The following is an 18,972-nucleotide window of genomic DNA, read 5'->3' as shown; positions in this document are numbered from 1 at the left end:
AAGTGGCATCAAATCAGAAACCAATAAATCAGACCTTGTTGTTTGGCTGAGTTCATGACTGACAAAGGGCTTTCAGAGATGTTGGTGAGAAGGCCCCTCAGGTTCCTTGAGCTGAGTAGAACCCTTAATGTTATCTTGGTGGAGATCTGAGCAACTACTGTGTTCCAGGCCGGGGATGGCAGGTCTTGATCTCGGGGACCTCCAGTTCAGAGACAGACGGAGAACCCAATGTGCTAGGAATATGGTAGGATCTGGTGCCAAATGCCTGAGTTTAGATGAGGGTCCAGTTCTTGTGAACTGTGGAAATTTAGACACAGGTTCCAAAACCTCTCTGCATTTTAATTTCCATCTGTAAAATGAGGATAATGACTTAGTGAGCTTTTAGAGATTAAATGGAGTCAATTTATCTATAAAACACCATGTATTTAGAACATGACCTAGTATTATATACCTGTGCCTGGCATTGAATAACATGTTACAAAAATGTTAGCCATCATAATTACTATCAGCTATGAGACCTGTGGCACATCAACTACCTGGAGCCTTCACTTCCTATTCTGTGAAATGGGTATCACAACACCATCTATATGGTTGCTGCATTGAAAGAGATGGAATTTGTAAAATGCTTGGCTCAGTCTGTCATCTGCTTACAGGGCACACTGCTGTCCTGGTGGCCAAGACTGGAAAGAAATGAAGCTCATATGACAGCCAGTCCTGAGCAAAGCCTCACCAAGGCTACCAGCATCCCAGGGAGGCCTGGTAACCCATCCACAGCAACATTAGGGTCCGTCTAGGGTTGCAGGACTGAAGCTTTATATTCATAGTGAACTTGCTCTTGGTGTATATGTTCTCAGGCCAGTAGGAGCTTTCCCAGTAGGGCTCTGGAAGACTGGTGAACTGAGCTCTTTTCAAAGATGGGGGTGACTGAAACTGGCAAGGGGGCATCTATAGAGAGGGAGTATGACTTGCCTTGAGTTGTATGCAAGTTCAGAAACAAGAGTGGGACTGAAATAAATCAAAGTGCCGTGGGTAGCCTTCTTGTCCTGCCCCACAGATAGCAATTGAGTACATGCAGTGTACTAGGTGCTAGAGCCTTGCCCTCAGAGCTCTAGGTGTGCCAGATTTACTTTGTGAGTTTTATCCTAAATGAGCAGGATACCTGTTTTAGTTTTGCACAGTCTTTGACCCTACTTGCTTTCCTGCTTTAACCTGCTTACCCCTCCCTGCTGCCTAACTCCATCCACCTTCTTCACCTATCCCCTCTCCCACCACCAATGTCTTACTCCACCAATGGACACTCAGGCTGGATCCCAACCACCTGGGTTCAAAAAAGGGATTTTCATGAAGTTTACATGATGATGGTCTGAACCTCACAGGGTTGCTAGGATGATTAGGTGAGTTAATATATGTAAGAGTGTTTAGCATTAAATAGAGCTGTTATATCATTCGAAGTGCTACCACTTGCAGCTTGTCTGTGTGTTGTCTTGTGTGATGCTTTCTTTGCATTGGGATAAGGGTCAGAGGCACAGAAGGACCTTCAGCAGGTAGATACCGCAAGGACTTTGAAGTATCTAGAAAAGATCTCCCCAGTAGAACAGGCTTTCAAAGTGGCGACTTGGAGATTGGGCAGAACAGTATTTAACTGATAGGAATGTCAGGAAGATTTAAAAGTGGAACAGTCTGAGCAAAGGCATGGGGGAGATTCGGGAGCTGGCACTGAGAGCAGGCATTGACAGGGCTCAAAAAGACCACCTATGGGGCACAGATTAAGAAGGTCCTAGGACAAAGACTGTTCTTAAATAGATGGTAAAAGTTACTGAATGTAGAAAACCCACAGTTATGGACAGCTATTATCTGCCTCTTGTACCAGCATTTTCACTGGTTTTCATGGATAAACCAGCTCTCAGGACTTTTCATGTCAAGACATATACAGCTAATGGGAATGTGGGGATTTTTTCCCTTCCATATTTATTCCTCTTTTGTCTCCATTTCACCTTACTGTATTGTCTGAAGACTTCAGCACAATTTTCAGTGATCATGTTGATAATAGGCTTTCTTGACATATTTTTGATTTAGGAATTTATCAGATATTTCAACAATGAAATATATTGACTTTAGGTTTAAAAATCAATAGAAGATCAAAGAAGTATATTTTAATACTCACTAAAAAGTGAATACTGAATCTTAGCCAGTACCTTTTCCAAATCTATGATAATTATTTGGTTTCCTTCTTTGATATATTAATATGAAATCCTGACCAGCATTTTACTATCAAACCATCCTTGCATATCTAGAATAAACTTCATTTGTTCATCAACTACATTGTTTCTCTAATATTGCTCAACCAGTGTGTTAGTAGTTTTAGTACTACTAATAAATTAGTAACAGCAAGAATGAAGAAATTAAACAATTTGCTTCTATACTAATATATCATGAGAGTACTAATGAATCATGAGATATAAAGACAAACATCTAGTTTCAAAACTACCAACTAGTTGTTGTGATATTTTTTAATATCAGAATTATTCTAACCTGATGAAATAAATCAGTAAGTTTCTTGGTTTAACATGTTATGGAACAATTTAATAGTTGAGAATGTATCTCTTGAAAATTTAGAAGAACTTAATGTAAACAAAAATAAGCAAAATTTGTACAAGAAGCTAAATGGTGAGGTACTTATTTTGAGAAAAGACTATTTTCCTAAGTCTTTCTGTTGTCATATCTACTGTTCTTGAGTTTAGTATTGCTAATTCATGTTTTCCTTAAATGTAAGGAGGTCAGGTGCTCCTAAAATGTACCTTTTAAGCTGAAATTTCCAGATTTGCTAGTGAAGAGTGCATTTTATTCTTTTATATACGCTCTCTTGTATCTCTGTATATCTTCTCTTCATTCCTTTTCTTCATTCATTTTTTATCTTGACCCAGGTTTGTCTATCTTATTGGCCTTTTAAATTAGATTTTACTTGTTATATCTGTTCTGTTTCCTAATCACTTTTTACTTTTATTTTTTATTGATTCCTTCTTACTCCTTACCCTAGGTTGCTTTTATTGCTTTTTCATCTGGCTTTTTGAGTTGAGCGCTTCAGTGAGGCTCTGATTTTCTAAACCTTTGCTTGAGGGATCAAGGTTTTAAGCATGTGTACAGTGGCAGAAACTGTTAGCTAAACAATACCAAAAGGGCAACCCCCAACTGAAGGAAGAACCCAATCCCAGGAGGCAGGAACACTGGACTCCAGGTCCATCCTTGCTCAGATCTAATGAGTGTTGATGCATAAGTTCATTCCCTACTCAATGTCTTCTTCCACCAAGCAGCTGGAAGGGTGTTGGTAGCCATACAATCATATTCCTGTCAAGATAGTGCCCATCTTTTAGGAAGCAGGCTGGGCATTTATCTCCTTGTGTCCTAGCCTCCCTGCAACATGCTCATCGGTAAATAAATAAATAAATAAATGATTCAGTTTCCTTCTGGGAGATACAACTAAGAAGTAATAGTGACAGTATACAGTTTGAGAAATAGTGGAGCCTCTGGACTTGTGGCCAGAAACACAGATTGCCCTACTTCAAGGCCCTGAAGTGGGGTGGAGTGGCTAGCTGCATGAACTTTAACACTGTGTAGTCTGGAACAAGTTGCATTTTCCTCTAAGATGGGGATCCTGTCAGTACCTTACCTCCTAGGATTGTTGAGTGACTTAACCATTAAAATACTTAGGATACCATTTGGTGTTTTATAGTTGCAATGTATGTCTTTATCATTGTCATCATCAGGGTGTGAGCTTGGTGGCAGACCAGAGTGAGAGATACTTTCCTGATTGGTGGGGAGGGGAGATAGTTTAGTAAAGCAACTTTGCCATTGGTTGTCTTTTCTCCCTGTCATACCATCTGGCCACTGGCATCTTAATCACGTACTGAGTATGTTACTTGCATGTGCTCTGTTGCTTCCGATGCCTTTTCAGCCACCCTGGGCCACTGACATTCTGTACCATCTGCTCCCCCTACTCAAGGTAGAAAGAAAGCTCTAGGCTGATGTTAAGAAATGGGCTGAAGTACCTTTTCTGTCACCTGTCCCTGTAGGACATGAGCCAGTTGTTCCCCTTCCCTACCTTAGGTCTCAGTCTTTGCACCAGGCAACAGGGGTTGGTTAATAAGAGCTCCTAAGAGCCCTTCTTGCATTGGTTCTTGAGCATGGACAAAAGAGACTGTTACTGGCTTCTGTTTCCTTAGTAAGACTAAATCTCTCATTCACCCAGCAAATACCCAAGGTCTATGCAATTCTAACCCTGGGATAAAAAGATCTGATCCCTAGAGTTTCTACTTTACAGAGAGAAGAGCTGCCATAGAGGTCTGTGGATATTTGATTGAAGGAAGAGAAATGAGGCACAGGAGGGATAGTCAAGGCAGCCTTAACTCCCCAGTGGCCAGTCTTACTGGCTTCAGTTTTTTTTTAATCCCTGCTATCATGGGGAGCCATATTAGCTCTGATGGATGCAGTGGGGGATGGAGGCTATCAGAATTAATATTTCTCTAATGATGACTCAAATTAAGAGACCTGAGCCAGGATGACCAACCCAAAACTAGGGAAGTGACGAGCAGAGTCAGGGAAGGACTTCTGTCTGGTGTTGCCTTGTGTTCTGGGAGGTTCTGGAAAGTAGACAGAACTGTGAAATGAAATATCTTCTGAGTGCTGCTAGTCAGTCTTTGAACGATGGCACTAGAAGGCCTTATTTATTTATTCAGATAACATTCACTGGCTCTCACCAAGGGCTTGCTTGCATTCTTTGGAAAACATTGGTTAGAGATGGCCTTCTTCTTGTGGCTACCTACCAGTAGGTCTGGGCTCCAAGACATCTACCTATGTTTCCAGGCCTCAAGGAGGCTACTACATGCTACACAGACCCATCTGACTCTGTATGGTCAGCAGTAACTCACTTATATCTCTTAGCTTCTTCTGGTTGCCCCATAACCTCCCTGTCATCACTGTCCATATTCAGAGGAGACCAAGGTTCCACCTTCCCTCCCTAGTCCCAGGGCCACTTCATTTCCCACTACTTCTTGGGATGGCTGATAAGGGTGCTTGTCTTTCTTTTTAGGACAACTGCTAGTCCTCCATAGGCTAAGGTCCTCTAAGGTCCAACATCAATCACAACAGTGTGATCTCTCAAGGCCCATGTGACAGTGTTACCCATGATGACTTTGCTATATAGAACTGGCAAGAGGGTTTGAGGGGCTGTGGGCCCTTTCCCTAAGAGACAGGCAGCTCTCAACCCTGTGTCTCTTATGGTGTCTCCATTCTTTCTGATCTACATTCAAGCACATTTGAATGCTTGACTGGTTTATGGATTTACTCAGAACTATAAGCCTACAAGAGCTGGAGTCTCACCACTGGAGTGGTTATTGCTTATGGAGCAGGGCCTTCACCTACATGCCAGGGCCAAGACCACACTTGGTGGGAGGAGCTCTTTGCATCATCACTGAGTGAAGGACAGCTCTAGGCCAGGGTAGGAGACACCAGTACAGGGCCAGATTTGGAACTAGAAAGTGTGAGGAAAGAATGTCCCTGCCCACCCCCTGTCAAAGGACAGGAGGGAGACATGGGGGCAGGAGGGAGCACAGGAACAGGTCTGAGAAGATTGCGATGGAGACAATGTGCAGCTGGAGGATGAGGATCTGCATGTTGAATGCCCATGAGAAGCAATGGAGCAGAGGTAGAGAAGTCCAAGTTGTATTCCAAGAGAGGACAGCCTGGTGTCCTCAACATCAGTCACAACAGTGTGATCTCTCAAGGCCCAGGTGACAGTCTCATCCATGGTGACTTTGTTACACAGAACTGGCAAGAGGGTTTGAGAGGCTGTGGGCCTTTCCAATAGAGATGCTGTGTGACATCTCTATTGTCCCTGTCCCATGGATGGGCCTCAGTCCTGGCTTGTTGGCTTTTGCTAAGCACAGTGAGGATGACTGGAGATGTGTGTGTGTGTGTGTGTGTGTGTGTGTGTGTGTGTGTGTGTGTGTGTGTGTGTGTTTCAGAGAGAGAGAGCACATATGAGCATGCATGAGCAATGGGGGAAGCTGAGGGCACATTGGTGTTCAGTGACCAGACGTGACAAATGTGCAGACGTGTCTGGGATGCTGGGATGAGCAGCTGGCCATGGAGATGCTCACCCAGTGATTTGTTGCTTTGATTCCTCAGGCCGTGACTTGGCGAGCACAACCCTCCCCGGGTACCCTCCACACGTCCCCCCCGCTGGACAGGGCAGCTACTCTGCACCGACGCTGACAGGGATGGTGCCTGGTGAGTTTGCACTGTTGGCGTCTCCACAGCAGGCAGCGGACGGGGTTTCGGTGGGAGGGAAGCCCCCTGAACAGCCCAGCTGACCTCCACACATCTGGGAAGCAGTCCTGAATAAATCAGTAGGAGTCGGCTCAGCCTGTTTCCTGCAGCTGAGTCTTTAGTGGGACTGTACTGGGGAGGACATCAGACAGAGGGTACTTGTCTGTCACTCAAGCAGCTTTGTTGGCCACATGGGGAATTTGAACATAGAGGGATCCAGGGCCAGCCAGTAAGGAGGTTCCCCTAACCTTTCTTCCTTCTGCTGACTGTCACCCCCCTCTCCCTGGTGTATGTGATATGAACCAGTCAGAAGTCTCTAAGGTGTCTTTGGTGGCCTTACTCTTTGAGGGTGAGATGATATGTTCAAGACAGTCAGGTTGTTGATGGCCTTGTGATTTGATTCTAAACTGAACACCATTGAGACCTCCATCCAGTGATATGTCAGTTTCAGAAAATCTGAAAAGGAGAGACATCATATTATGTCCTCTTGCATCATGGGGACAAAGCAAGACAGTATTGTGGTGCTGTGGGCTGTGTATTAAGGGACTTAGCATAGCAGAGATACCCACGGTGTTCTTTTATAAAGCATATTTTTTTTAAGCACAAGAAAAATTGAATCTCTATGGGATGTTGTCATACTGTTTTCCTGGGCAGCATTGTCACCGGCTGGAGTCATTTGTAGAGGCCACATGCCCCTTTTCCATGCCTGGGAATTCTAAGGGCTGATTTTCTCCAAACCCACACCACTGTCTCCCATCCCCTAACTCCATAACTACTTTCTCTTTGGAGCCTCAAAACCATTACTCTGAGAAGTAGAAGGGTCCATTCATCCCACTTTATTAACAAGGAAATCAAGGCCAGAAAGAGGTTGGGACATGCTAAGTCACCCAGCAAGTAGAAGGCCAGGCGATACCAGAAGCCAATTAGAAACACTCTTATACCAGGTAAGAAAGATTCTCCACTTTGGGGAGCCACTTCTTAGAAGTCTGCACTCTAAGAGCAGTGCCCCTTGTCTCCAGGGAACAGGGAAAGTATACCCAGCCAAGGGGCCATGCCTGTGCCCTTTCTCCCAACCCTGGAGCCCCTTCCAGTTTCATCCTCAGTGCTGTTCTTCTGAAGACAGCCCATGTCACTGGATGAGCCTTTTGTCGGGAGGCTGACAGAGCCTGAATGTGAGGCCTAGGTGTCCCACAGGTGTGTGAGGTCCTTCATGGTAAAGAGTGGAGCCAGGGTTGCGGAGAGCAGTGTGTCAGGTGATGGTCAGGTGAGCATTTCCCACACTGCATACCCTGGCATGGAACACCAAGGAGCCCCAGAATTCTAAATTCCAGCCCAGCCTTCTAGATTGTGTTGAAGACATGTTTAACAAGGTGGGAGGATGAAGCATATTTCATTTAACGGTTTGTTAGCTTGATTTATGCCTTTTAAATTTGAGACATATGGGCAATGGCCTCTGAGTGCACTCTTGCCCTGGGCCTTGCCAATGCTGGTGAGGCCTGCCAGGTTCCCCAGCAAAACCTGTGCCTTTCTGCTGCTAGAGGAAAACAAGAGGTTGTGGAACACACACATCCTCCCCACCCTGTCCCCCTAATGCACACCTTTAGATCCTCATTGCCCAACCTTTAGCAAGGTAGGATGGATCCCAAGCCACATGCAGGAATGACCCTGCTCCTTTATGGAGCATTTTGTAGGGTGCAAAGTACTTTTATCTAGCAAACCCATGGAGTGAGCCAGCTCAATTAATCTCAGTTTCTAGGAGGGCTGAGACCCAGAGAAGTCAGGGAACTTTCGAAGGCTGCTCAGTTTATAGATGGAAGACTTGACCCTAGTAAAGCTGCCCTGCACAGTGCTGCCCATGGCTTTCTAAGTCTATGGACTCTAGCTTCTCAAGGATGGTAGGAGGACAGGCAGCAGCAGCCTGGGACCCTGTCCCAAGGGCATATTAGCAGGTAAAGCTGAGGCCACCTCACTGGCCCTCCAATGCCCCAGTGCAAACACCCAGGAGACCAGGTCAGAAAAGTAGCTGAACTTCCTCAAGTTTGTCTAAACATAACCTGTCTTCTGGCCTCCTGATTCTTATAGCCCTAATTACCAGGCTCCATATACAAATGGCTGTGGGCCAGGCAGAGTTCCCAGTGGGATGGCAGCTCCTCATCCATTAATGGTGGAAGCAAGAATCACAAAATCAAGCAAGGGCATAGATTAACTAGGCTGCTGGCAACAACTGGACAGGGATGACCACAGAGTCTTCTGGGACTCAGTCTCCTGGAAGAGGGAAGGTACATAGTGTAGAGACAGAAAACAGAAATTTAGACAGCAGATCTGCTACACAGAAGCCCCTGACTTCCTCCAAGCACGCGCGCGCGTGTGTGTGTGTGTGTGTGTGTGTGTGTGTGTGCGCGCGCGCGCGCACTGGTCCTTGGGCTTGAACCCATGGTCTGGGCACTGTCACTGAGCTTTGAGCTTTCTTGCTCAAGAATAGTGCTCTACCACTTGAGCCATTGCTCCATTTCTGACTTTTTTGGGGGTGTTTAATTGGAGATAAATTTCACAAACTTTCCTGCCCAGGCTGGCTTTGAACGGCGATCCTCAGATCTCAGCCTTCTGAGTAGCTAGGATTACAGGTGTAAGCCACCAATGCCCTGCTTGATTTCCTCCTTGTATCTCTGCCTCCATTCCTCCATCTTTGTAACTCCCTTCTTTCCTGCTCCTTCTCTCGCCTCGGTGTGTGCTTTCTCTTCTCCTGCACCTGCAGTACTCAGTGCCAAGCCCGATGTCAGAACTGGAGTTCAGACTCAACAAGTACAGCCCTTAGTTCCAGTTCCTTAGTGCCCCAGCGATCATACCTTTGGGACTCATGTTTCTAACACTGTTTTCAACCTCTGTTTCATGGATAGCTTGCACACTTTGTCTTTGCAGGGAATGCTGCTAGCACAGAGAGGACCCACTTTACAGCAGAGCTGGTCCTGGCCCGCCTCAGGTTTCACCACGGTCTGATTTCAACTTACCTTTCCATCTTCTTTACTCAGGCCTCCTCCCCTTCAGCCACCTGCTGAACATCTTGGATTCCTTAAAAAATCTTTAAGTAATTTTACAATGCCATTTAGCCTTTCAGTTTATAAGTACAATGCATTTTGATCAATTTTAGACCTTTCATCATTGTATTCTTGGATTCTTGCCAGCCAATGACCTTCTTCATCCTGGGCCCTTGACTGGAGCACTTCCCACATTAACCTCACCTTTGAGGTGGTGGTGAAATATCCCCTCAAGGCCAGTGAAACATCCCTTTCATCATGAAATGTTCTGGTATGAACTCAGAAGACTAATGGTTTATACCCATCCTCTGTGCCTAGGCTGTCATTGGGATCTTCCTAACATGGTGTACTCTCCCCAGCTTTGGCACATACTTGGTCCTTTCTATGAGTGCTGGCTAAGGAAGAGAGGCAGGAAGACTATATTGCTGTGTGTGTTCGTTTCTATAACAAGTTCCAGTCTTGATGCTTTAAACAACAGAAACGTATTCTCTCACAGTCCTATAGCCCAGAAGTCTGAAATCAGTATTTCACACGGCTGGTCACCTTTCTTCTCCCAGCTTCATGTGGTTTGGCTTTCCTTCTCATGGCCGCATTACTCCACAGCAAGGATCTTTAATTGCTCTTAGCTACATCTTCTCATTCTTAACTCTACATACCAAAGCTCTTCCTTCTTCCCTTTTCTGAGGATGTGCAAGTATTTAGAGCTCACTCAGGTAATCCAGGACCACCTCCCTGTCTCAAGTTCCTGACTTTATCACACCTACCAAGACACACCCTCTTTTGTTCTAGAAGGTGACTATCTCAGGTTACAAATAAGGACCCTTCACATAGAAGATCTCAGGGGTTAGATCCTGGGCATACCACAGCCTGTTTGAGGATTTCACCTTTATATTTGTTCAGATTTCTGTCTCATAATCTCTGAGGCTTCTGAATCTGTGAGGTGTTCCCTCCATTAGATCCCATTATAGATCCAAGGGCCTGTTGGTGTGTTTAGAGAAAACATCTGGCCAGGCTCCAGGGAAGCTGTTTATATTGCATCCTTGGCTGGGAGGCAGCTGTACTGTGACTTCAGTTTCTGGTCGGTTTCGCTGCATGGAAATCTAGGCAGGCCATGGAATCTACTGGGAAACCAGAACCTCCCAGGCTGTTTTCCCACTGTAGGCCTTGGGAAACACTTGGCTGTCACTGCTTCCATTGATAAGTGAAGTAACATTTATAGTATTTACTTTCAGGAAACACAGAGGAAGGATTATTTCCAGGATACAATTGGGCAGTTGAACTTTGGGGCTTGAAAAAACAAATGTAACATTTTTCTATAGTAAACATGAGCCTGTTGGCCTGGTCTCATGCTTGCTTTGAATCCTACCTGTCCCTCTGGCCTCCAAGTTCTTCACATCTGCATAACACGACTTCTTGTTCTTCTAAAGTGCTTGGTTCTGTAGCTCTGCAAATTCCGTATAGCCTTTTGCTGATTGAAGAAAGCTTATTATATCAGCTTAGGATGGGCATAGATTTTAGATTCTGTTTTCATCGAGTCTCAGCAAATGCCAAAAGTTTTGCACCAAAGGCTTTAGTGTCTTGATCGGTATAACTACTTGATTCCTGCTTGAAGGTATTTGTGCAAACTAACAGATATTGACATGGCATTTGAAACTCTTAAAAATTCTGGGCTAGAAAAAAAAAGTATAAAAAAATTCTGGGCTAGAGAGAATAAGAGGGGGAGTTCACTGCCCTTTGGCTTCGGTGAGTCTAAAAACAAGGTAAATGTCGTTGAGAAGAACCAGTCAAGGCCTCACAGCCCCCCACCAAATGCCTTACTCAACTCTTGTTTGGGGACTGAAAACCAAAATATCAGAAAGTCCTAGCATTGTCATTGTCTTCCTTCCCTGGGCTGCAGCAGATGCAGAAGCTGATTGATGAGAGGTCAGTAGAGCAGTGTATGTGCATGAACATGGTTGGATCTCCATGGTCCTAGGCACTCTACTTGCCATGGGTTGGTGGTCATTATTCTTTCTAGAGCCTTGCAATTAAATTGCTCACTGAACTTTTACAATAGTTTTGATTCTCTTGAAGTAGAAGGGGAGGGGAGGGCTGAAGTGGGTGCCTGAGCCTAGAGGAGAAACATGGAGTGGCTTCAAGGGGAGAGTAAGCATAGTCTCATTACACTCCAGCAGGAGGAATGAGGCACCTGCATCTTCCCATTTCAGCACCTGTGGCCTCCTCTGCTTAAAGGACTCAACCCCTCTCTCTGCCTAGCCTGCTTGGTTCCCTCACACTCTTTTGTGTTTCCTCTACTCAGAGACCTACCCTAATGACCTAAAAATGTTAGCTTCCTACAGCTGCTAAAAACAAATTACCACTATCAGAAATACATTATCTTCAATTTTGAAATTCAAAAGTCTCACTGGCTAGTCAAGGTCAGGGCTGAGTTCCTTTTGGAAACTTCAGGGGAGAATTATAATCTTCTTTTCTCCACTTTGTAGATGCTGCCCACGAATGAGGTTTATGGCCTCATTTGCTTCATCTTCAAAGCTGACAACATTGAGCCAAGTCATATCAAGTCATATAATGCTGTCATCTCTCTTTTCCCTGGCCTCCCTCTCTTCATAGGACTCCTGTGTGATTATATTGGGTTTATTTACATAATCCAGAATAATCCTTTTTTTCTTCAGGACAGCTAATTTGGAACCTCAATTCTTTCTACAAACTTATTTTCACTTTGTCACAGAACCTTACCTAGCTAGGTATTAGGATGTTAGATCTCTTCACGTATGTACGGGAATATCATTCTGCCTATTACACATCATTTAAACTAGGACACCCACAATTCTTCTCTTAAGCAACCTGATGTTTTCATTCATGGCACTGAGCACAGCTGGAGTAGTTTAATGAGTGGTTTTCTTGTTGCTTTCCTGGCTTCCTTTGGGTCTGTATGGTACACAGAGTCATACAACAATCAAGGCTGTGTGTGGTGTTTACTATTACATCTTTGCTTCCTGGCAGAGTGCCTAATACCTAATAGTATTGAAGAAAAAGCAGTTGAAGTCAAACTGGAGACTTTTAGGTTGGGCTACTAATGACAGCTTAGCCCAATCTGTGTATCCCTACAGACTCTGGGGCTGGAGTCATACAGTCATGGATGCCGGGGCTGGCCTTGGGCTGGGAGCAGTAGGACTGGGCATCAGTGGTCATGTGATATAGCAGTAACAGGCTGGTGGTGACAAGTGGGAACTCTGGAGTGAGACTACCTAGTTTGGAAGCATGGCTTCACTTCTCTGTAGCTGTGTGACTTAAAAGCAAGTTATATAACTCTGGCCCTAGTTTCCTCCTCATCTTAAAAGGGGATGACAATAATTAATGACATCATACACTTAGAACTTTGCCTGGCACATATTAAACACAGCATTAGTTTGTATCAATAGTCTGATAACTAGTCTAGAGGTGTGAGCTAGGTATAGTGGTGAAGACAAAAGCCTGGTTGGCAATCTGCACTGGCCTACGCAATCTCACATCAAGAGCTTTCTAGTGGAGTTCATACCCATCCATCAATGAGACAGCCGCTGGAGAAAAATGTAATCTCAGGGAGATATCACCAAGTGTCTAGGAGTGGTGCACACTCTGAACATCATGTGCCTAGAGTGGACAGAGAGGCCCCTGGGGTGGGTGCAATTGAGAGGAACATTTTGAGCAGGGCATCAGCTTAATTCTGAGGATCACACAGGCTTGTTTTGTATTTTATCAAAGGTAAATTATGTCCCATACATGTCCAGAGGCATGATTGAGACCAGCAAATAGGAGTCATTGGGGTACTTTGTTCATTCCTGCATAAAGAACCTTCCACATAATTAGAATGGAAGCCATTAGAATGGGCAGGCTTTGGGAAGCCAGCAGAAGCCAGTACAAATGTGGAGGAAACTTCAGCATCAGATAGGAAGTAAGTATTCCCTGGGTATCTCTCTAGACCAAGCATCTGAGTTCTTAGTCCAAGCATGGTTGGTAGCTCTGCTTTGCCCTACCTCTGATTTCTTCTTTCCTGGTGGCTTCTGACCTTGGTGCTTTCCAAACCTTTGTCAACCTTGTCCTACCTGCTCCAGAGCACACACTTGTTGCTCGTCTCTGACTCTTTGCCGCCCTCTAGTGGCTACTAGTCACCCTGTCACACCAGGAAGGTAGAATAAACATAACCAGTGTGAAGTTGAGGGGCTATGATTCATTCATTCTTCAAACATTTCCTGAGAGAATCTGGGGACCAGTTCTTGGATAGGTGCTGCATAGCAAACACATCTGTTGCCCTCAGGAAAAGTACAATTTAGTTGAGATGAATATTCAAATACATCCCTTCTTATATGTATAGCTCAAGTAGTAGAGCACCAACCCTGAGCAAGCTAGCCAACTGAGAGTACAAGGCCCTGAGGTCAAGCCCAAGAATTGGCACACAGAAAATTCCTCTGTGCTATGCTAAGAGATAAACCCTAGGACTGTACAAAGTACCTAGGAAGCCACGGGAGGAAGCTGATAAGGTAAAGGGGCAAACAGGCGTAGGGGTGAGGGGAAGAACAGGGAAGACTTCTTAAAGAGGCCATTTGAGCTGGGGCTCAAAGGATTGGTGTTCTAGTCTAGCAGGACACCAGAAGAGCATAAGAAGTCCCAGAGGGACCAAAGAAGATGGGATCCCATAGGAGTTGGGAGTGATAGAAGACTGGAGGTAGGGGCTGGAGGGAAGAGCTGGAAGGGTAGCAGGGTCTGATGGAGAAAGGCCTTTGCTAATCTTATGGCACAAAGTCTTGTATCCAGTAGCCTTGCCTGCAGGCACATACTACACAGAGCTCTCAGAGTCTGAGAGATTAACTTGCCTGACATGAGAGAGGTGCCTGTGCCCTCATAGAATAGGTAACCCAAGGAATCTAAAGTGACACTGGGATCAGGGACAAACTGATTTTTATGCAGAATTCCTAGGCTTTTGGCTATACTTGGAAAGAAAAGAAATCTTGGATATGGGAAGGATGCTGGAGCCCTGAGGTCCTGCTTGAATTGTTATACTCATAGTGAACTTTGGGCTCTCTGGCATGCTCTCTCTCTCTCTCTCTCTCTCTCTCTCTCTCTCTCTCTCTCTCTCTCTCTCTCTCTCTCCTACTATAGTGTAAACTGTAAACTCAGGGTCTCTGACTTGCTAGTCAGGAACTCTACCACTTAAGCCATACCCTTAGTCCTCCTTTTGGCTTTGGCTTTTTTTTTTTTTTTCATTCTTTGCTGGACAGTCTGATCTCTGCCTCCTCAGTAGCTGGAATGACAAGCAGCAACTTCCTGCCCTGCCCTCTTCCTGCTCTCTCTTAAAACACAAGGCAGGGAGAGTAGGGACACTGAACTGGATACTCCCCAGGGGGTCCCTTGGTCCTGTCATTCCAGGGTTGCTAAGACAGTAAGTTCCGGCCTGCTGGTGTCACCTCTAGATGAACTGTAGGACTCCTCCGGCCCTGCTGCCTCTGTTCTAAGAGAATGATAAATACTTCCATGTTTCCTTCAGGTTTGGAGTTGTGAATGAGAAGGACATTTCTGGACTATCATGTGCTCTGCCCAAAACCAGGTGCCTGGAAACACCTGTACCTTATTATACTGATACTGGAGGTCCTGGGGGCACAAATGCCTTTGTGTTTGGAACTGCTCTGAATTGGGGGTCACATGTTTTCCCAAGTCTCTGATGGTGGTGGGATCCCTCCCTACCATGTATTAGAGCTCCCATCCAAGAGTGTCCAGGGCTCAGACCAGCTTCTTCCTCAACTAAACAATAGCAGTTTTATTCTTTTTGTCTATCTTTCTGCTTTTCTCCCACTACTTGTAAAGGAATCTTAGTCTGATTAGACCTGAGCTCCTGCAAGAAGAGGCAGATGTTCCCCCACAAGCTGTCTATAATATCCCCTTTACTCCCCTGCCACAAACACACACACACACACACACCTGCCAGACTATGAACAGGGTGCAGCGCCCCAGATAGGCCCCAGGCTAAAAGCCTAAGAGTTTTTCAGGAATTTACAAGAATCTAAGACCTGAACAAAATTCCAATTGCCTACAAAAGTAAAAAGGAAACTAGGAAGCTGCCATTAATAAATGTTACATGAAATGCCTACACATTGTAACACTGACTTCATTAACTATTCAATTGAGAGCTCATAAAAATTTCATTACATTTGAAAACAATTTTTAGGTGAGATTTTCTCCCTTTGCAGGGGTTTCTTCGCCTGTGCTTTAATTGCTGAGAAATCATAGTTAATCATCAACTAAATTGCTATAGCCAAAAATTTCAGAAGCAAAATTATAAAAATAATCTTCATGATGATGATGGCATTGAATATATTGTGCATTTAATGTACTGTGAGGTGGAGAAAAGAGGGGTTTTCATGAGTGGTGTCTGAGTGGCTAGGGAGGCAGGGCCTCGGAGAGATTCTCATTTCCTGTTAAGCCCTATTGACTATAGTGAATACTGGTAAGGCCTTGAGCTGATCCAGGTGTCAATAGCCATGTTTCCTTCCTGTTCTCTCCCCTTCCTTCCTTCTTTTCAACATTTATTGAGCATCTACACGTGCCAGATATAATCCTAATGATACCCTGTCAGGCAAGTCAGTAAGGACCTAGAGAGCCACAGGTGTGGTGACAGGATAAGCACAGAGACTCTGGGAACACACAAAGGAGTAGGCGAGTTCAGCTGAGATGCAGGTTTTAGGCATGGTGGGTACCAGGATTCTATACGGAGGTGAGAGAGGGAATGTCTGAAAGTACTTCTATTGATAGTTGTGCCAAGCTTGAGAGAGTGTCACTATCTCCAAGAATAGGGAGGTAAAGGGCACAGCAAAGTTTGCTGGCCGGGGGACCAGGGAGGGATCTGTGGAGGGACAGTTCTCAGGACTGTTCTTGGAGAAACCTGCTAGCAGTGGGCCACGGTGAGGGAGGATGTGGAATGAGCCATTTGGTGAGTGAGGGCTGATGTGTAGGAAAGTTCTGAGACCTGTTCTGCTTCAACACACACTGGAGTCCTTCTAAACCTAGCTTTGTCCTCTGGGGCATCTGTGTTTTACTCCCTTTGACTTGCAGAAATCTATAGCCCCATGCTTCTAAGCCCTCATCCACTGCCAGTCCTCAGCTGGACCAGCTCTGCCTCCAACCCCAAAGGTCACTGGATCTGAGCTATTTCTATGCAGAGCATGAAGTCCTCGGGGACAATGAGAGTCAGTGGGTGTTCCTGCCCTTCAAAATGAAAGTGTTCTTATATGCAGCCCAATTGCCCATGCTCATAAATTAATTCTACCAATAATCCAACCCCCCCCCCCCAAACCTTCATAATGCTCTCCAGTCTGTAGAGGCACACACACTTGTTTCCTCCAGCTGCATTCGAAGCACCTGGAGGTTGGAATGTTTCTCTCCATTTCAGAGACAAGCTGACAGATCTTCCAGTGCTGGTCTCTAGCTGGGATCACACAGCCCATCCAGAAGTAGCTGGCCTGGCGCATGGTACTTGCATCTCAAATCCACCTAGCCCATGAAGACCAAGAGTGGAATGGAGCCTGTTTGAGTTTGATAGACTCTTGGCAAGTGGATGGGCTTTAATTCTCTGTGCTCTCTTTGGGCTGCGGTTGGTTTTCTTGACCCAGCACCTTCATTGCTCGGGAAAGACTTCCTACCAGGGCCCTAGGGAACATACCCTTCAATTCTGGTTTATTCCTGTCTCCCTCCAGCTGTAATCTATCCCTGTAGGACCTGTCCTTCTTAGCCTCCTCCTCCTACAAGGACCTTGGCTCCCACTGGGATGCATCCTCAGGGCACTGTCCAGGATCTGCTGGGTCAGGACTGTAGTGACTAAGTACTTCCCTCTCCTGGTTGCTTCTAAGCACCCAGGCCTTGCATGCAACTCCACTCAGAATCCATTACCCAGTCCCTGCACGCCACTGGTGCTTAGTGGAGACCGGTGGAATTTATTGGAATGTAGCTCTCTTGCCTCTGTCTTTTGGCTGGTCTGAAGTTAAGGGCTTAAGGTGCAGCATGAATTACACAGGCCCAAGCTCCTCTTAAATGCACCCACGCCTCATCCCTGCAGTATTTGCTCTGGCTTTGCTCTGGAAGATACGAAGACAATGGCCCTTGTTACCCTCTGTTTGAGCTATTTATTTTTTTCACTTTTCCCTCCTTCCCCTCTCAGGGGACTTGCCTCTCACCCTCATCCCTCATGTTTTCCCTTTCACTTGACTGTCACTCTCATTGTCCTCCTGGAGGCCCCGGGAACACAGGGTGACAGGCAAGGGGAGCCCAACCGGGCCGGAAAGGCTGGAAATATAGTCATTAATGGGACCCTCGAAGCCCAGATGTCCTCCCTGAATGCGGGTAATTTGTTTTTAATGAAAAACCACGCGGTGACCCTGAACAAATGAATTTTCTTTATATGGAGTCTATGTGCAGAGGCACAAATAAAGGACTTAAATCCAGGGTTGAAGAAAGAGGAAGAAAGAGGGAAGGAGCGAGGAGCTGGGAAGGAGATAAAAGGAAGAAGAAAGAAAATGTAAAAGGACAATAACACGATCAGATCCTTTTGTTTAAAGAGCTTCTGCAAGTCAGAAATGCCTTGGGCGTTGTACTGCTGGAGTAGGACATAGGACAGCTATGGCCATTTTAAAGGTCTTCCTACCTGCACAGACCTTTGCAGTTTCCAGGCCTCTCATCTCAGCAAGCCTTTGGGGTAGCCAGAGGCCAGCACAGATGTGAGCCCCATTTTAAAGATGTACAGACTGAGGCTTAGGCCACATGGCTGGGGAGTAGTCAAGGTTGGATGATGAGAGAAGGATGTTGACAGACAATTTGACTTATAGCCACACTGAGTTCTTGTCTAGAAATGGATTTTCTCTATGTGGCACCAGAGAAGGGCGTGGCCTGACTACATTTGAGAAAAGAGGAGGTATTTTGCCCGTACCAAGGGGTCCTAAATTGAAGAAGATCCCCAGAGCCCATAGCATTTTGCATGGAGACTTGGAACTGTTCAGCCTTTCCAAGAGCACTTTGGGAGGAAGATTCCTTTAGAAAGAATGCCCAGGAATAAGTCAGTAGAAAAAATGAATGCAGTCACTGGTCTCTGCTTTGCTCAAGGCAGGAGATCAAGTACCACTCACTCACCATCTCCCAGGACCTTTTGTGGGGATATTGAGCTGGTGGGGGAGGGGGCTGTACACCTACCACAAAAGCATTTACTCAACAAAGGCCTTAGGTGAGGTTTCCCTGGGCTCTGAAAGCTTTTAAAAGAAGTATGCCAGGTAGTGAATCTAGGCCTGGATTGGGGTACCTGAGGAGTATGGGGTATGTTTTAATACATCCCTCTCAAGAGGCTAGTGAAGACCTTTGTGCATCTGCTGCACTTCACTCCCAATGGTGGATGGATAGGTGGAGTGTGCAGCTGGGGATGAGGAGAGGACTTGCTCAGGCAGGATCCCAGCGCAAGTCAAAGGAAGAGCTCCGCTGACCTCTTGCCTGGGCAGCGGCTTGTCTTATTGTCCCCAACCTGCTCAGTTCTCCCTGAGGCACAGGGAGATGCCATTTGTTTCCCCACCTCATGCAGATGTGGTGTTAATGGGATAGG

General features: G+C 45.6%; 1 protein-coding gene across 7 annotated transcripts in view; it reads left to right on the top strand.

The window, feature by feature from the left end:
• Pax5 (paired box 5) overlaps positions 1–18,972 on the top strand; it is a 174,595-nt gene that overhangs the window by 130,117 nt on the left and 25,506 nt on the right. For 5 of the 7 annotated variants that reach the window (XM_042696430.1, XM_042696411.1, XM_042696464.1 and 2 more), the window contains one exon: positions 6,184–6,285. The exons of the other annotated variants lie outside the window; for them this stretch is intronic. In XM_042696430.1, coding sequence (XP_042552364.1) covers positions 6,184–6,285 — 102 coding nt within the window. The remainder of the gene's footprint in view (positions 1–6,183; positions 6,286–18,972) is intronic. 7 annotated transcript variants of the gene reach the window in all.

This window comes from Dipodomys spectabilis, unplaced genomic scaffold (genome assembly GCF_019054845.1).
Source record: "Dipodomys spectabilis isolate Male_0828 unplaced genomic scaffold, ASM1905484v1 ptg000006l, whole genome shotgun sequence".
In the NCBI taxonomy this organism is placed as follows: Eukaryota; Metazoa; Chordata; class Mammalia; order Rodentia; family Heteromyidae; genus Dipodomys; species Dipodomys spectabilis.
Note: the sequence above shows the minus strand (reverse complement) of the source record. Positions and strands in the feature narration are given on the sequence as shown.